Source organism: Dermacentor albipictus, chromosome 1 (genome assembly GCF_038994185.2).
Source record: "Dermacentor albipictus isolate Rhodes 1998 colony chromosome 1, USDA_Dalb.pri_finalv2, whole genome shotgun sequence".
Taxonomy (NCBI): Eukaryota; Metazoa; Arthropoda; class Arachnida; order Ixodida; family Ixodidae; genus Dermacentor; species Dermacentor albipictus.
The window spans coordinates 62,783,514-62,800,268 of record NC_091821.1 but is presented as its reverse complement, the minus strand read 5'-3'; the positions used below and the strand labels follow the sequence as shown (position 1 = coordinate 62,800,268).

The window sequence follows — 16,755 nt, the reverse complement described above, 5'->3', positions numbered from 1 at the left end:
TGCCCTTTATCCCCACTGCTGTTTATGATGTACACGCTGAGGATGGAAAGGGCGCTAGAAAGAAATATCGGCTTTAATCTCTCATACAAACATGCGGCTACAGTAGTAGAGCAGCAGTTTCCAGGTTTATTTTATGTGGACGACATTGTGCTGCTAGCTAACAAGCTAAGTGATTTGCAACGTCTGGCTAATATCTGTGGACAGGAAGGCGAGCATTCAGGTTTGAAATTTAGCATTCGAAAATCAGGTGTTATGGTATTCAATGAAAACAGTGAACAGACAATGGCAATACAGGGCCAAGAAATACCTCTGGTAAAAGAATATAAATACCTTGGTATATGAATAAATGAAGGCTATGGATAAACGAAGATATATGGGAACACAGGAAAAAACAACAATAGTAAAGGGGAAGAGAAGTGCAGCCATAATGGAACACAGAGCACTATGGGAATAAAATAGGTGCGAGGTGCTCCGGGGTATGTGGAAAGGTGTAATGGTTCCAGGACTTACATTTGGAAATGCGGTTGTTTGCTTGAAATCAAGGGTACAATTGGGACTCAATGGCAACCTAAGGTCAGTGGGACATCTCGCATTGGGTGCTCACGCGAAGACTACAAATTAAGCTGTGCAGGGGGATATGGGCTGGACTAGTTTTGAAGTGAGGGAAGTTCACAGTAAAATTGATTAAGAAGAATGACTGAGGAATATGGAAGAAAGTAAATGGGCTGGAAGAGTGTTGAGGTATTTGTACAGGAAAAACGTTAATTCACAGTGGAGGAAAAGAACTAGGAAGCTTACCAGCAAGTAAGCGGCATGTAGAGTGAGCAACACAGCAACAAAGAACGTCAAGTGAAAAGCCGGAGAAGCTGAAATATTCTCATGGGTAGTGGTAATGGAAAAGAAACCTGCCATGAGTAACTACTTAAGAGAAAAAAACGAAATCGGAAAAGAACCAATTTATGATAACTCAAAGGGAAGCCCATTACTTTTCGAAGCGAGATCAGGGTATCTTAGAACATGTACCTGTAAAGCAAGATACAAGAAGGAAGAAGCATGTGCTTGCTGCGGTAAAGCTAGGGAAATGATGGAGAATGTTTATTAGAAGGGGAAGATATCTGCCCATTGGTCGATTTAGGCACCACTGGCCTCCTTGAAGCCACCTGTGGTTTCAGCAAGAGCAGGGGGTAAGTAAACATGTCCTGAATAGAGATTAGTAAGAGGTGATTGGAAGATTGGTGGAAGAAAAGTTGGGAAATGACAAAAAACGGAAATGTACAAAAACAAAGTTTGCAATAGGGGGGTCAGAAAATTTGGTTCTGGGAATTCATCGTGGTTTTTTTCTTTTTCTTTTCTGTTTTCTTTTTTCTTCTGTAACCTGGGTAGGACATTAGGCAGCATAATAGCAAGAGCTTGGTGGCACAGCCCTGTTCCAAAGGGGACGCTCATAACATTAATCCATCCATGTATGGCATCACCGGCCGTGTGGGGGAAACAAAAAGAACCAGAAAGCTTGCTTTCGCACAAAGAATTTGCTGCAAATGTTTCTTGGTAAAGATTATATGATTGCATAAGCTGCAGTTGCTGGCTACTGTTTGGCTGGTCTATATATAGCGCTGCACGTCGCGGCTCCGCCAGTCGGTGCGGTGATCGGTGCGATGCCTCAATATATTGCGAAATGAAAACACATATGAGAGCTGCACTAAAATTTTGCATTAGGGAGTACTGTAATCGCCCGTGCATTTTTATTTTTCAGGCATGATTCATACACGCGACATCAGAACATGGCAGCTAAGAGCAACACACATGTGCATGCACACCACTCGGAGATGATGGCTGTCCGCACCAAACAGACATTGTCGCCACATCTGACATCACGATCTGTAGCATGCCTAGATACTCTTCTGGTGTTGTGTGTACAGTAGTACACACACACCAAGGTCAGAAATGCCTCAGAAACACAAACATTAGCAAAGATAACAGCATAAAAAGAAAGGTTACATGCGTTGTGAAACTTGCTAATTACATCTGTGCTGCAAAATTGTTTAACAGGTACAAGCTATTTTTGAAAAATGCATTACAAGATGGACATCTGGCAGTGCCAGCGTGTGGGCCTGTAGCAGTTCTTTTCCATTGGTTTTGACAGTCATAATTTGTGTAAGCAAATTTGAAATTGAGTGTTTTCCAGTTACGCTACATGTGAAATAGTGGAATTTGTACTCCTGCCTGGAATAATTTCCAAATTTCACTTGTGGAGTCTACATTCCTGGAAAAAAAATATTTGTTCTGTTCTGTTGCTATCTGTTTTATGATGTTAAAGATGCAAGAAATGTGTTAAAGCTAAATATTCAATTGAAATATATGTGGCCTATATTTGTGCTTGAAAGGGAAGTACATATTAAGTATGAATACTTAGTTCACTAGAGTGGGGTCCTCCTTTGCTTGGGTTGCTCCCAGAACACTGTAGAGAGTGCAGGCATTCTGCAAAGTACTTTCACAAAATTTTCGTATTCCGTTTGTTTTTGCTAACAAGATATCTAAGATAGCTGCTAAACCCTTAACTGTAACATCGTGCCAGAATTCCTTGAATGCTCAGAATAATCATCACTTATATCCTCTTATAATGTAACCAACTCAAAATGTGCATGCCAAATGGAGTCAGACTTCTTGTTGTAGGATTTGTTTTCAAGGGCAACTGTAAACGTTGCGAAAGTTGCGAAAGTTGAATGTTGCGTGCTGAAGTAGTCATCACATAATATCACAAATCGCTGACGCATGTGCCAATCAGCCTGGTACGTTGGTCACAAGCCACACAATGACCGTGTTGCCAAAAGCTGCATGCACGCTACATAAACCATTCTTTCCTTTTTCATTCTGTACTTATCCGTATTCAACATTGTATAATAAGCTTGGTCCCCTACTGTCGCATCTCTGAGAATGTGGAGTGTCCATCTTCTCTCCTTTATTGTCTAAAGCTTTCAGCAAAACTATCACAATGTGGTTTCGACTACTACAGCAACCCACACATCAGTGATACCACGTGACTCAACCCACCACCTTACTCCCAAATTTTCATCACATGCTGCAGAGAAGCCCTTGTAAACACACCGTATGCCAAGATATTTGGCACGCTTTCTTAATTTGTCAGATTATAATATGTTATTTATGATTTGTTGTACGTTGAGAAATTGAGACTCGTACTGAGATTAGGGAGTTGGCAAAAACTTGACAGAAAAATTAGTTAGAGAGAAATTCGTGTCAATGCTTCTTCAGTGCAGTACAACATAGTCTACCTCTGCATCACACTTCATGCATTCATTGAGTGGGGCACTAATTTTTCATATACACAAGATTCATTGTCTGCTCCTGGCTTGGTCACCACATTGCTGTGCATGTTGTGAAGAGCAGCACTCTTATGGCACAATCACATGTGTGGGTAGAGCTGATACTGGTCACCTAAAAATGCATCAATGACCAAACTCGTGGGGGCCTAACTTTTGTACCAAACCAAAGCACAATACAAATAATGGATCGTACAGGAGGGTCACAGCCTGCTGATGGAGGGTATAATGCAATGAGAGGGAGAGAATGTGTTGAAGGCAAAGTGATAAGTCTGCCACAAAGATGCAAGAGTGGCCATCCAAATAATATGTCCATTGCATTACTTAAAATAATTTCTCTTTCTTTATATTTGTCTCCAATTATGAGCTATGCTTGTCACTGTTCTGCATTTGCATCCTGCACTTGCACACACAGGAGTGTTTGGAGTGTCTATAGTGGATGCTGTTAACTCTAAAATGATTAAAGATTTAAGAATTTACATGTCTGTCCGTTTAGTACGAGTGGTACAAAAACTCACGTGATGGTAGTCCTCGGTTTCATTCTCTTTGTATGGTGGCAGCTTTTGGATACAGTTAATATTGTTATAGTAACTTAATTTTTTCATGGGTTCTCACAGGACGCCATCGAGGACAAGCTTGATGTGAAGCATTTCCCTTACTTGAGTGGAGGGCGTGTTCCCCCCACAGGGTATGGGAGGTCAGCACCAACAAGGTTAGTCTATTATAATTCATTTTTTGTCCCATGGCCATAGTGTGGCTATGGGGGATGCCATATTGGAGAACTTCAGAATAATTTTAAAAACCCAGAATTTTATAGCATGCACGTAAATATAAGTGCACAATTTGTATCACGTTTGCAACACTACCACTGTGTTTCTGATGTTGTTTTGCTTGCCGAAAAGCTAGTCTGGTTATTTATTTAAAGAATTTTGCATGTTTGAAATTTCTTGCAGTTCCAACACTATGTGGTAGATTGCTATATTTTTGCTCTCTGAAATTTGACAAGGCACTTGTCATGCACATTGACATTATTATAGGCAAGTTGAAGAGACTGTTTAAGCATGCCTGGTTTCATGAACAGGTAGGATGAGCTGGCTAAAAAGAAGTGGATTGTTGGTACTTTATTTATTGACTACAAGTGAGATGTATCCGCAGAGAGACAAAATGGGTAGTACATGAAGCTGCTGGTAAATTTCATCTATAGGTCGACTAAAGGGGGGAAAGTAATTATACACAATGCTCAATTTTGCAGTCGGAGTAATGATGCAAGGTACAAAGGGTATGTTGATCTTCAAGACTATGCAGTAGACCACATGGCTTTGATACAGGAAAATATAATGTTCTGAGCAGTGGCATAGCCAGAAATTTATTTCGGGGGTGGGTTCTCTACTGACAACTACCACTCCTCCCCTTCCTTCATCCCTTTCTCTGTGTGTGTGTGTGTGTGTGTGTGTGTGTGTGTGTGTGCGTGTGTGTGTGTGTGTGTGTGTGTGTGTGTGTGTGTGTGTGTGTGTGTGTGTGTGTGTGTGTGTGTGTGTGTTTCATTGTTAAGGCATGCAGCCACTTCACATCAAATTATGCTGTCATCCTTATGCTGTTTTTAAAAATGTTATTGAAAAACTAAGCGTTCATTTACTAATTGATGCATTTATATAATGTATGTCAACAACCTAGCTGGTACATGACTTCGAAAAACGAACAGCGCTAAAAACTGGCCTAACAAAAGCAAGACAGCACACTATCATGTGTCTTCTCGCTTGTAGGCCAGACTTGTTGCAGCCCAGGTAACAGTGGCGATAACTTCAAGACCTCCTTCTGTATATTAACATCCTGTAATTTTTGTAATCATCACAATAAAACCAATTCTAATTCTGAAATGCTTTCCACCGAGATCTTCTAGTGACTAGTACGGCCACAACTGCGTACGGAAGAGGGCGGGCACTATTTTGCAAGTCGCCTATCACTCAATCACGCTGTTGGCATTGTGGGCAGGCTATACCGTATTTACTCGAATCTAACGCGCACTTTTTTTTCCGACAAAATGGGTCCAAAAATAGCGTGCGCGTTAGAATCAAGTATGACCATAAATCTGCATTACTGTATCGCCATCGGCATTTCAAGATGGCTGCCTCGTATGTGCTTCGAACTTAGCTGCTGTAGCTTTCTCCATATGCTGTAGTATGTGTGCTTTGGCAATGTTTCCTTTGGCTTAGGTTAGTGCACCGTCCGTCTTCTCATTTTCTATATTTGCTCTACCAGCATGGAAGTGCTGACTGCAAAGTCATGCCGAGTTCATCACGATGCCGCAATTAACCCTTTGAGGGTCGATTTTTATCGCCATATGCGACCGCCCAGGGTCGATTTTTTATTGCAAATTCCAATTCTTCTTGGGGACTTATTTTGAAAAAAATTTACCGTAATTTTTCTAAGGTGACCAAAAAGTGAGAAAAAAAATATTTCGCATTGGTATATATGCACTTTTCATTCATGAATAACATCAATAAAAAAGGAAATAAAATTTGATGCATTGTTATACACATAGTTCAAGGCTTTGAAAATGCGCACACAAGAATATTTCGGAAGGCTCAAATGTTCCTGCTCTTACACTAATATGTACATCCATAGCGTAATCGAACTGCGTAGGTGCATTCACTCAAGAAAACTGTGGTTGTGTGCCCTTAAAAAAAAAGCAAAACGTGTGACAAACTTCCGCAAATCATTTTATTGCCAAACAGGCAATTAGTTTTAGTGAGTCTAAAAAAAAACAAAGAAAGAAAGAAGCAATGGAAAGCATGCACGGCGGCATCCTTCTTATGCTGTGAGCACTAAATGAGTGAGAATGAAGCGGTCGCCCCTTGAGCGATTTGTAATGAAATAGCCATCAGTTCTGCAACCACAAGAAGCCGAAAACCGCCTGCAGAACAAAACACAAACCACTGCCCGCCTGCGCACGCGCCAATGCGCAAGCGCTAGTATATAGACGCACGGGAGCAAGCCAGCTCTAAAACAAACAGTGCAACTAAAACCTTGAGAGGGAGGCGTGCAAAAAAAATTCGCTGTATTCCCACATAGTGGCAGCACATGACAGAAAAGAAAATTAGGAAAGTTAGGAAATTGGCGCACTTTTTAAATGTACAGACGGCGCCGTGTATTTACGTCATTGGCACTGAAAGGGTTAAAAGGAAAACGATCATGTGTGCGGAGACGGACGTAAATTGGGCCGCATCACGGGCGTTCGGAGTTCCCGAAACTTGCATGCGGGACTGGCGCAAACAGGAGAGACGTTCTACACTGGCGGCTGCTACATACGGTGTGGCCACGTGGCCCCTATCTTGAACGCGATCTGTGGCGAAGACACCGGCGGCTGCTATGTACGGTGCAACCGCCTGGCCCCTGTCTTGAGAGCGATCTGCGGCGGAGACAAGAGTCTGCGCCGCAAATCCAAGCGCACCGCGCTGTGCTCTCGTCGAAGCGAGAGGCAGCACAAAGGTCAATTCCCTCGCTCCTGCTATTGAACTTCCTCACTCCAGCATTTTAAAGAGTTTCCGCGGTTATTGAGTAAGACGTGTTCATGCTTGTGCGTGCGTGACACCATGCTTGTTAATTTAGTTAGTAAGCGAATGCTTAAAAGTTTATACGGCTGATAAAACTACTATCCTTACTTTTCGTGTAGCTGTCTACTAATTTGCTATCGTAATTGATGCTTCACCTTTCGCACGAAACTGCAACTTTTTTTTATTTATCGTAACTTTAGTGCATTGGGTGTAAATCTTTGTTTTTTTTTCATGAGAAAAAGTTTTATTTCTGTATGAAAGAATGAGGTGTGTGGTACTGTAAAGAACTTTTCTTTGTTTAGGTCACGGCAAACGGTTGCACGTTACAATCGAGGGTGGCTTTTTTCCTTTTTTCTTTCTTTTTTTGGTCACAAAAAAACGAATGCGCGTTACACATGAGGGCACGTTATAATCGAGTAAATATGAAGCTCTATGCTAGAACTTCGATAGTATCATATGATGCAAGTTTCGCTCACTTTCGGTGACCTGCTGTCCAACTTGGTTGAAGAGATTTTTGGAAGTACCGTATTTACTCGCATAATGATCGCACTTTTCTGTCAAGAAAATTGGTGCAAATTTAGAAGTGTGGTCATTACGAGGGTTAAATTTGCCGCGAAAAGAAAAAAACATTTTTTTTCATCCCGCATTTGCTGCGGGATGATGCCAGGTCAACAAACAGATGGCGGCTACTGTAACAGTGCGGAACACCAAAACAAAAATGGCGGCCAGTGGAGCATGCCGAATGCGCTGAATTCGATTTTTTTTTCTTCTCGTGAGTACATTACATGCATTAAAACAGTTTCTTCCGTATCAGTAATGAATAACATTGTTACGCAAACGAAGGATTAAGAACTGGAGACTATTTACAAAGTATATTTGCAAAGGATAATGCAGCGCTGGCCAGTTCAGCCGACAGCTAGAGGGCCAGAGAGCATTTGTTTTCATCGTCGGTGCGCCCCTGTGCATCGTTCACTAGAAACAGGCAATATGCATGTATCATTATCCCCAGCGGCGCAAGCACCGTCCCGGTGCATCTAAATATCGGTGATAACAGGAGAGTAATATGGTTCTAGGCGTGCGACATGCATGTCAGTGGAATTCGGGGCAGGTGAGGCACTGGTACTGACTGGGGCGATTTCGTACGTAACTGGAGTCACGGCACGCAGCACTCAATATGGGCCTGTGTACCGAGACAGGAGTTTTTCTGACAGGCTAACGTGATGAGTCGGGGACCACAGGAATACCAGAGATCCAGACGAAAAGTGGACGTTTGTGTTGACGATCGTACAAACGCCGTTGTTTCTCTTGCGAGGTCAGGAGGCGAGCGCTGGCAATTTTGTGTGCTTGGGCTGCCCTGGTGATGGCGTCACGTGCATACTCGCTGGTCTCTGCTGCGGCTGATGGAAGGATGCGTCTAGTGGCAATGTGGGTTCTTGGCCGAACAACAGAAAGAATGGCGAATAAATGGCAGTGTCGTGGCGCGAAGAATTATATGCAAAAGTGACATGGGGTAGGGCAAGGTTGCAATCAATATGGTCGGACAAGACATACTTTGCAAGCATGTCTGTTAGGGTATGATTCAGACGCTCCGTGAGACCATTAGTCCGTGGATGGTGAGACGTAGTCAGCTTGTGCTTCATCATCATCATCAGCCTGGTTACGCCCACTGCAGGGCAAAGGCCTCTCCCATACTTCTCCAACTACCCCGGTCGTATACTAATTGTGGCCATGTTGTCCCTCCAAACTTCTTAATCTAATCCGCTCACCTAACTTTCTGCCGCCCCCTGCTACGCTTCCCTTGGAATCCAGTCCGTAACCCTTAATGACCATCGGTTATCTTCCCTCCTCATTACATGTCCTGCCCATGCCCATTTCTTTTTATTGATTTCAATTAAGATGTCATTAACTCGCGTTTGTTCCCTCACCCAATCTGCTCTTTTCTTATCCCTTGACGTTACAGCTATCATTCTTCTTTCCATAGCTCGTCGCTTCGTCCTCAACTTAAGTAGAACCCTTTTCGTAAGCCTCCAGGTTTCTGTCCCATACGTGAGTACTGGTAAGACCCGGCTGTTATATACTTTTCTCTTGAGGTATAAGGAGCTTGTGCTTGGTTGAGCAGAACTGCAGCATGTCACCGATGACTTTAGAAAGAAATGTCGGGCCACGGTCAGTGAGCAATCGGTGGGGAGCGCCATGCTGCAGACTCATGTCGCGTAAAAGAAAATCGGCGACATCTAGGGCGCAGCTCATTAGAAGAGCTCTGGTTATGGCGTAGTGTGTGGCATAATCTGTCGCCACAGCGACCCACTTGTTGCCAGACGTGGACAGAGGGAAAGGGCCAAGTAAGTCCAAGCCAACGCGAAAGAATGGCTCCGAAGGAATGTCAAGCGGTTGAAGGCACCTGGCAGGGAGCGTCGATGGTGTTTTTCGCTGCTGGCATTTCTCACACTCCGCAACGTATTTCAGGACAGAGCGGGCAAGGCCTGGCCAAAAGAAGTGTCGGCGAATCCAATCGTAGGCGCGGAAGACGCCAAGGTGGCCTGCTGTTGGTAAATCGTGAAGTTCTTGGAGAACAGCTGACTGAAGGTGCTTAGGAATGACAAGGAGTAGGGCAGGACCGTCGGGGCGCACATTGTGGTGGTATGATACACCATCCCGGAGAACAAACAGGTGAAGAAATGAATCGGAAGATGAAGGTTCTAAGCCATCAATGATGGCACGCAAGGTGGCATCAAGGCGTTGCTCGTCGGCAACGTGTAGCAGCTGAGAAATGGAGAAAACGTAAGCGTCAACATTGGGGTCAGGGTTGGCAGGTGGTTCATCCACTGGATAACATGATAAACAGTCTGCGTCTTGATGTAATCGGCCCGACTTGTACACTACTGCATAGGAATATTCTTGCAGCCGCAGCTCAGCGACCAAGCCTGCCGGTAGGATCCTTGAGTGAGGAAAGCCAGCAGAGCATGTGGTGGTCCGTGATTACAGAGAAGTGCGTGCCATACGAGTACGGATGGAATTTGGAAACCGCCCAGATGAGAGCCAGGCATTCACGTTTTGTAATCGAATAGTTGCGCTCCGCTGGTGTGAGGAGGTGGCTAGCATAGGCGATAACACAATCTTGACCCTGTTTGCACTGAGCTAAGTCGACTCTAATACCGTGACCACTGGCATCGGTACATACCTCTGTAGGAGAGGACAGGCCAAAGTGGGCCAGTATAGGTGGTGTGGTGAGAATGTTGGTGAGCTGGGCAAACGCGGAAGTTTGAGTGGGGCCCCACGTAAATGGCACGACCTTCTTCAGAAGATCAGTAAGTGACACTGCGATGAATTTAGTTGCAGCCCAGCCTCGCGGAAGGCTTGAAGAACAGCTGATAAGCATTCAAGATGTGTCTCAAATGTAGGTGAAAATACGAGAGTGTCGTCAAGGTAGCAGAGGCATGTTGACCATTTGAACCCTTGAAGCAGAGTCCATCATACGTTCGAACGTTGCTGGGGCATTCCATAAACTGAGTGGCATAACTTTGAATTGATATAGACCATCAGGGGTGACGAACGTGGTCTTCTCTTGGTCCTTTTCATCCACAGAAATTTGCCAATAACCAGGCCGAAGGTCTATTGATGAAAAGTATTTGGCACCGTGGAGACAATCGAGGGCGTCGTCAATGCGAGGCAAGGGGTAGGCGTCTTTCTTTGTAATGCAGTTTAGATGACTACAATCTACATAGAAATTCCATGTGCCATCTTTCTTTTTAACAAGTACCACGGGTGACGCCCAAGGGCTCGACGAAGGTTCAACAATACCTTTTGCAAGCGTCTTGTTGACTTCATCTTGAATAACCTTACGCTCTGAAGCAGAAACTTGATATGGCCGGCAATGAATAGGACTGGCATTACCAGTATTTATGTGATGCTTAACAATTGAAGTCTGGCCCAATTGGCGATTGTTGAGGTCGAAGATGTCGTGGTAGGAAACCAAAAGGCGACACAGAGCTGCTGCTTGTTCAGGCAATAGGTCCGCAGCAATCATATGACAAAATGTTGTTTCAGGGCAATTAGCATCCTGTGGACATGGTGAAAAATCTGAGCAGACGTCTACTGAAAATGTCGTGTCATGGTCATCTCCTATAGCACGCAGCGTTGCAACCGATATGCCCTGGGGTAGCACTTCCTTTGTCAGGCCAAAATTGACAACGGGGAGGCATGTCCGTTTATCGGCGACAGTGACGACGGAGTGGGGCACAGTGATATTGTGCATTAAAAGGACATCAGGAACAGGTGCGGCGACGTAATCACCGTCGGGCCCAGGAAAAGATAATAGCAAATCGATGAAAGTCAAGGCTTTCGGTGGCAGTTCGGCACGAATATGCGCAAGTAGAGGAAATTCGAGGCAAAGGGTACCAGCAGAACAGTTGATCAAAGCTGAATGCGCCGTAAGAAAGTAGAGTCAGAGGACTAGGTCGTGGGGACAATCGGACAGCACTGTAAAAAGAACAGGAACATGGCAGTCGGCGATACTTATATGGGAAGTACACATTCCAGTGAAGTCAAGTCAATGGCCACGCGTACGGCTTGAGTAGTAGGTGTGAGAACCTTCCTCTGTCAACGACGGAGGTTACAACTCATTATGGACACCTGGGCTCCAGTATCTATTAACGCCGTTAAAGGGACACCGTCGACGTGAACATCAAGTAAGTTCTGGTTCGTTTGGAGTGTCACTGGAAGATTTCGACACGGCGAAGATAATGCAGCACTACCCCCAGGAGCTGCGTGGTCTAGTTTTCCGTCCGGGAGGGTCCATAATTGCTTGGCGACAAATAGCGACGTGGCTGGGGGGACGGTATCAGTTGCGGTATCTCGGAGGGGAATACAGATCGCTGTGAGGCGTAGCTGGTGGCACCGTTCGGGTATCAGGTCAGGAGATGGAGCAAGCAGCAGGAAAACCGAGGTTGGCAAATTCTTGCAGCACAACTGCCTGAATGAGAGAGATCGCTGGGGCTAGTTGGTCAATGGTGTGGTCAAGTGGGCATGGATGAAACGGCGCAGGACTTGTAGCCTCGAGCTCACGGCGAACAATATGTGACATGCTCATTTAAGGGTGATGAAGCGGTAAGGTCAACGCAAGACGACATCGCAGCAGTGTTCAGGAGCTGGGAGAACTGTGGAATGATGCGGCGGCTTTTGGCCAGCTCGAAGCGGCGGCGTTCCATGACGACGACGTCAATGGTCGACACATTGTTGAGTACCGAGTTGAACGTGTCGTCCGCGATCCCTTTGAGTACGTGGCCGACTTTGTCAACCTCGGCCATTTTCTCGTCGACTTTCCAGCAAAGAGCGAGCACGTCTTGTATGTACGAGACATATGATTCAGTAGAGGATGGAACTCTGGTAGCAAGCTCTTTTCTAGCAGCCAGCTGCCAACTGGTAGGATTTCCAAAGAGGTCGCTGAGCTTCTCCTTGAAAGCATCCCAGCTAGAGATCTCATCCTCGTGTGTCTGGAACCAGACACGAGGAGTTCCGCCCAAGTAGAATAGGCCATTCGCTAGCGTAATGGTAGGGTCCCAGCAGTTGTTTTGGCTAACACGCTCATACAGATTGAGCCAGTCCTCAATCTCAAGCCTCAAGCCCAGTCGACATTATCTGGGCTTGGAGAATATGCCAGAATTGCGGGGGTCGGTACCGTAATGTACATTGTTGGCGAGGTCGCAGGAGTAGAAGCAGTCGAGGTGTCATCACTGGGAGCTATGGTGGAAAGCGAAGATGGGTAACGGCACCTCCACCAAAATGTTACGCGAACGAAGGATTAGGAACTGGAGACTATTTACAAAGCATATTTACGAAGGATAATGCAGCGCTGGCCAGTTCAGCCGACAGCTTGAGAGCCAGAGAGCGTTCGTCATCTTCCATGACCTCTTTGAGGGGACAGAAACAGATAGGCGTGCTTAGCTGCCAGTGACACAGAAACCCATGGCGGGCATGCAGCTAAAACTGCGGCATTTGTCTTCACTACTATCCTAATACGGCATGTTTCTGCTAAGGGTGGGCGAATATCTTAGCTGTGTTACAAGTGTTGGCATATTAATATAGTACACTTCTAACGTATCAATGTAAACTTTGGCTACTATCGCCGCTTGCGATTTGTTGCATGCCCACGAGTGCAGACAAAAGGAATCGAAAGGCGCAATTTTTGATGTGTGTGTTCACCACAACCATTATAAAGGCTAGAAATAATAAAGCCAAGGCAAGTTTTGTTGTAGCTTTTGTTTTTTTCATGGAAGTGCGGAAAGTGATGGGAGGAATGAAATGGGGGCATCTGCTTAAGAATTTGTTTGGTGCATGCAGACCACTTGGTATGTCTTGGAAGAGTCGTTCGCGTAGCATTTGACAGATGATAAGCGCATTCATCATTAGCTAGACTTGGCACATGACATATCACTGTGGCAAGTTCGGAGTACGATCATTACATGGGAAAGAAAAATATTGAATTTTGACAACAAAATTCAGGGGTGCGATCTTTATGCAAGTAAATACGGTAACTTGCAATCATGGTATTGTAGTCGTCATGCTACGCATATTGTTAGTTTATCACAGTCGGGAATTGATGATCCAGGCAGTCTGAAGCAGGGCTGCTTCCTGTGTAGAAGCCTTTGTGAAAATTACGGCATCCGTATTTTGCAGTAAAATGCGGGTCAGTAACTACGAGAGGTTTCAAAGTGTCGTGTCTCCTGACACCTGTCTATTCTGAAAATTGCCGAGTTGTTTGGTTTTGCATGGGCTCCCTGCAGCAAGTGGCACGTGTAACGACAGCGTAGGTGAGCCTCAGCTAGACGACTGGCCACGGCCATTTGGTGTTGAGCCATCGAGCAGTGATGAGACACTTTCCCTATGTCTGTAATTATTCGCCAACTTCGTTCTTGACGCCTTTTATGCATGTACCCCCCCTCCTTCCTCTTACTATCCATCACCCCATTCCCCTTCTTAAAATTCCTTTCCATTAGTCACTGTAACTCTTCAACACTCACAAGGTTGCTGAACGGTGCGGTCTCCTAACATTCCTATATTTCTGTTTCTGCATTGACTTCGAGGCCATTCACCTACCTGCCTCCCACCTGTTTGTTGTCTGTTTCTTAGCTTCCCTGGCCCAGCACCTCTGTCCTTGATATATGTTGCTGTGCGTAAATAAACATTCTGTAGGTCTTCCTTTCTTGCCCCATTTTCATTCTTACCAGCATGTACAAACTAGCCTAACAGCAAGCTCTTCTCAAGTTTATTAACATAATGAAAATCATAAACAAGGGAAAGAAGGTAAAAGGGGGAGGGGGGCTTATTGCGTTTCCTAGACAAGCAAGTTGCAATATTTTCTAAATGCTTTTCTTCCGCGCAACGTGGTTGATGACTTGGTCAAATACCAGAAATGGCTCTTCGACGACACAAAGGCTTGGTGGGGAGCAACAATGCCTTCAAGTTTTATGCACGCGCTCGTCCCATCTTTATACGTGTGTGGAATTTTTATTGCTGATCCCCCCTCAGCATTTATGGTCAAAACGATCTGGAATGAGGTAGAGGCACACCATGAGTGGGGCCACATTGTTCTGTGCATGGGAGAGGGGTTCACCCCCATGACACCCCCCCCCACCTGTTCACCCCCCCCCCCTCCTGCGAGGGCTAGTGGACTGCCACTAGCCCTCGCCTTGCTTTCACACTCAAGCCTTCTTTTCATCCACGTCGCTCTTTTGGAGCCCACCTCCTGAAACTTTGTTATGCGGGAAAGGGGGGAAGGGGGGGTCGTCAGAACATATTGGGGGGGGGGGTGTTCAACCCCCCTCCTCAGGCTTAATCTATATCTCCCTAGATATTAGTTTATTATGCACGGTCTTGAATATACCTTTGTATGTTGTGCATAAATGCAAAGATGTAATGTGTGTACAAGCAAGCACCTTTTGTGTTTACAGTCAGCGCTATGGCCACTGGCACAAGGATAAGAACACACCTAATGTCAAGAATGTGCCTCGCCTGATTGTCTTCGTCATTGGCGGCATGACGTACTCGGAAATGCGCTGTGCATATGAAGTCACCAAGGAGGTGAAGAACTGGGAGGTTATCATTGGTAAGCTTTGTGGATTCATTGCCAGTCATGAACTTTGCATTTGTTGCAGTATTTCATTCTTTGCTGTGGTGTAAGACTATAACATGTTGGCTATTTATGCTATAATAATAGCTGTTCACTTGCTCATTCTGTCTTGCTTTTTCTGTTTTTTTCTATTGGCTATATCTAACCTAAATCAACTGCACATTAAATTTGATCATCAGAGCATTGATGATAGCAGCTGTGGTTGATTTGCTACAGCTGGACACTGCAGTTGCACAATTTCACACTGAACTGACACTGTGAACAAGGCACAGCACTTGGAACATGTTTTCTAATGGGAAGCATTGTTCTACACTGCATGAGTGCATCAACAGAATTTGCCTTGTTCATTGAGAATTCAGTGTTAGGCTTACTGGAGGTGATCCATTGTAAATGGTAAAGATTCACTTTAGTAGCACAAGTTCATAGCACTGCAGTATTGATTTCACTTCATTACCACGCCAAGTTGGCGCAACACTTTCTTACAAGAAGTGTTGCCAGTTGTTGTTGCCCACTAGAACCTGCCAAGTATTTTTGTGAATCTACTAAAGATCCATTAAAAACATTTTAAAGAGAAATAAGGTATAACGTTGAATAAGAAATTTTTAGGTAGCACAAAAGCAATTACTATGATAATAAAACAGCAAATGCTGGGTAATTGGTGCATCTAAAAGCTCTAAAATTATGGTGTGGCACATATGTACAACAATCATGAAGTGATTGTGGAGTGCTTGTTAAACATTTGTTTTGCGATTTGAGAAATGCTGGAAGAAATATCAGCAAGCTAGCATTTCAGCTTAACTTTTATTGCCTACGTTTTTACGGACAGCAGGGTAATATCATAAGCAATCTCGAAGACATAGTAAAAGAAGCAGAATAATTCTATACTGATTTGTACAATATCCAGATGAGTCGGGATACCTCCATTAGAAACAGTAATGAACAGGATACAGAAACTTCTCCTATAACTAGCGATGAGGTCAGAAGGGCCTCGCAAGACATGAAATGAGGAAGAGCGGCAGGAGAAGATGGAATAACAGTCTATTTAATCAAAGATGGAGGAGACATACTGCTTGGAAAACTGGCGACTCTTTGTATTATACAAAGTGTCTATCAACTGCAAGGGTCCCAGAAAACTGGAAGAATGCAAACATTATACTAACTCATAAAAAGGGAGATGTTAAAGAATTGAAAAATTATAGGCCCATTAGCTTACTCCCAGTATTATATAAAATATTTACCAAAATAATCTCTGATAGAATAAGTTCAACCCTGGACTTCAGTCAACCAAGAAAACAGGCTGGCTTACGGAAGGGATACCATACAATGGTTCATATCCATGTCATTAATCAGGTTATCAAGAAATCCGCAGAGTACAATAAGCCTCTCTATATGGCTTTCATAGATTCCGAAAAGGCATTTGATTCAGTAGAGATACCAGCAGTCATAGAGGCATTACGTAATCAAGGAGTACAGAACGCTCACGTAAATACCTTGGAAAATATCTACAGAGGTTCTACTGCTACTTTAATTCTACACAAGAAAAGCAGGAAGATACGTATAAAGAAAGGGGTCAGACAGGGAGACACAATCTCTTCAATGCTATTCACTGCGTGCTTGAAAGAAGTATTCAAGCTATTAAACTGGGAAGGCTTAGGAGTAAAGATCGATGGCAAATATCTCGGCAACCTTCGGTTTGCTGATGACATTGTTCTATTCAGCAACAGTACAGACGGGT

At 44.4% G+C, this 16,755-nt stretch overlaps 1 protein-coding gene across 2 annotated transcripts in view; it reads left to right on the top strand.

The window, feature by feature from the left end:
- Positions 1 to 16,755, top strand: part of Rop (Syntaxin-binding protein Rop) — a 90,145-nt gene that overhangs the window by 60,154 nt on the left and 13,236 nt on the right. For both annotated transcript variants that reach the window (XM_070521592.1, XM_070521591.1), the window contains 2 exons: positions 3,956 to 4,050; positions 14,842 to 14,996. In XM_070521592.1, coding sequence (XP_070377693.1) covers positions 3,956 to 4,050; positions 14,842 to 14,996 — 250 coding nt within the window. The remainder of the gene's footprint in view (positions 1 to 3,955; positions 4,051 to 14,841; positions 14,997 to 16,755) is intronic.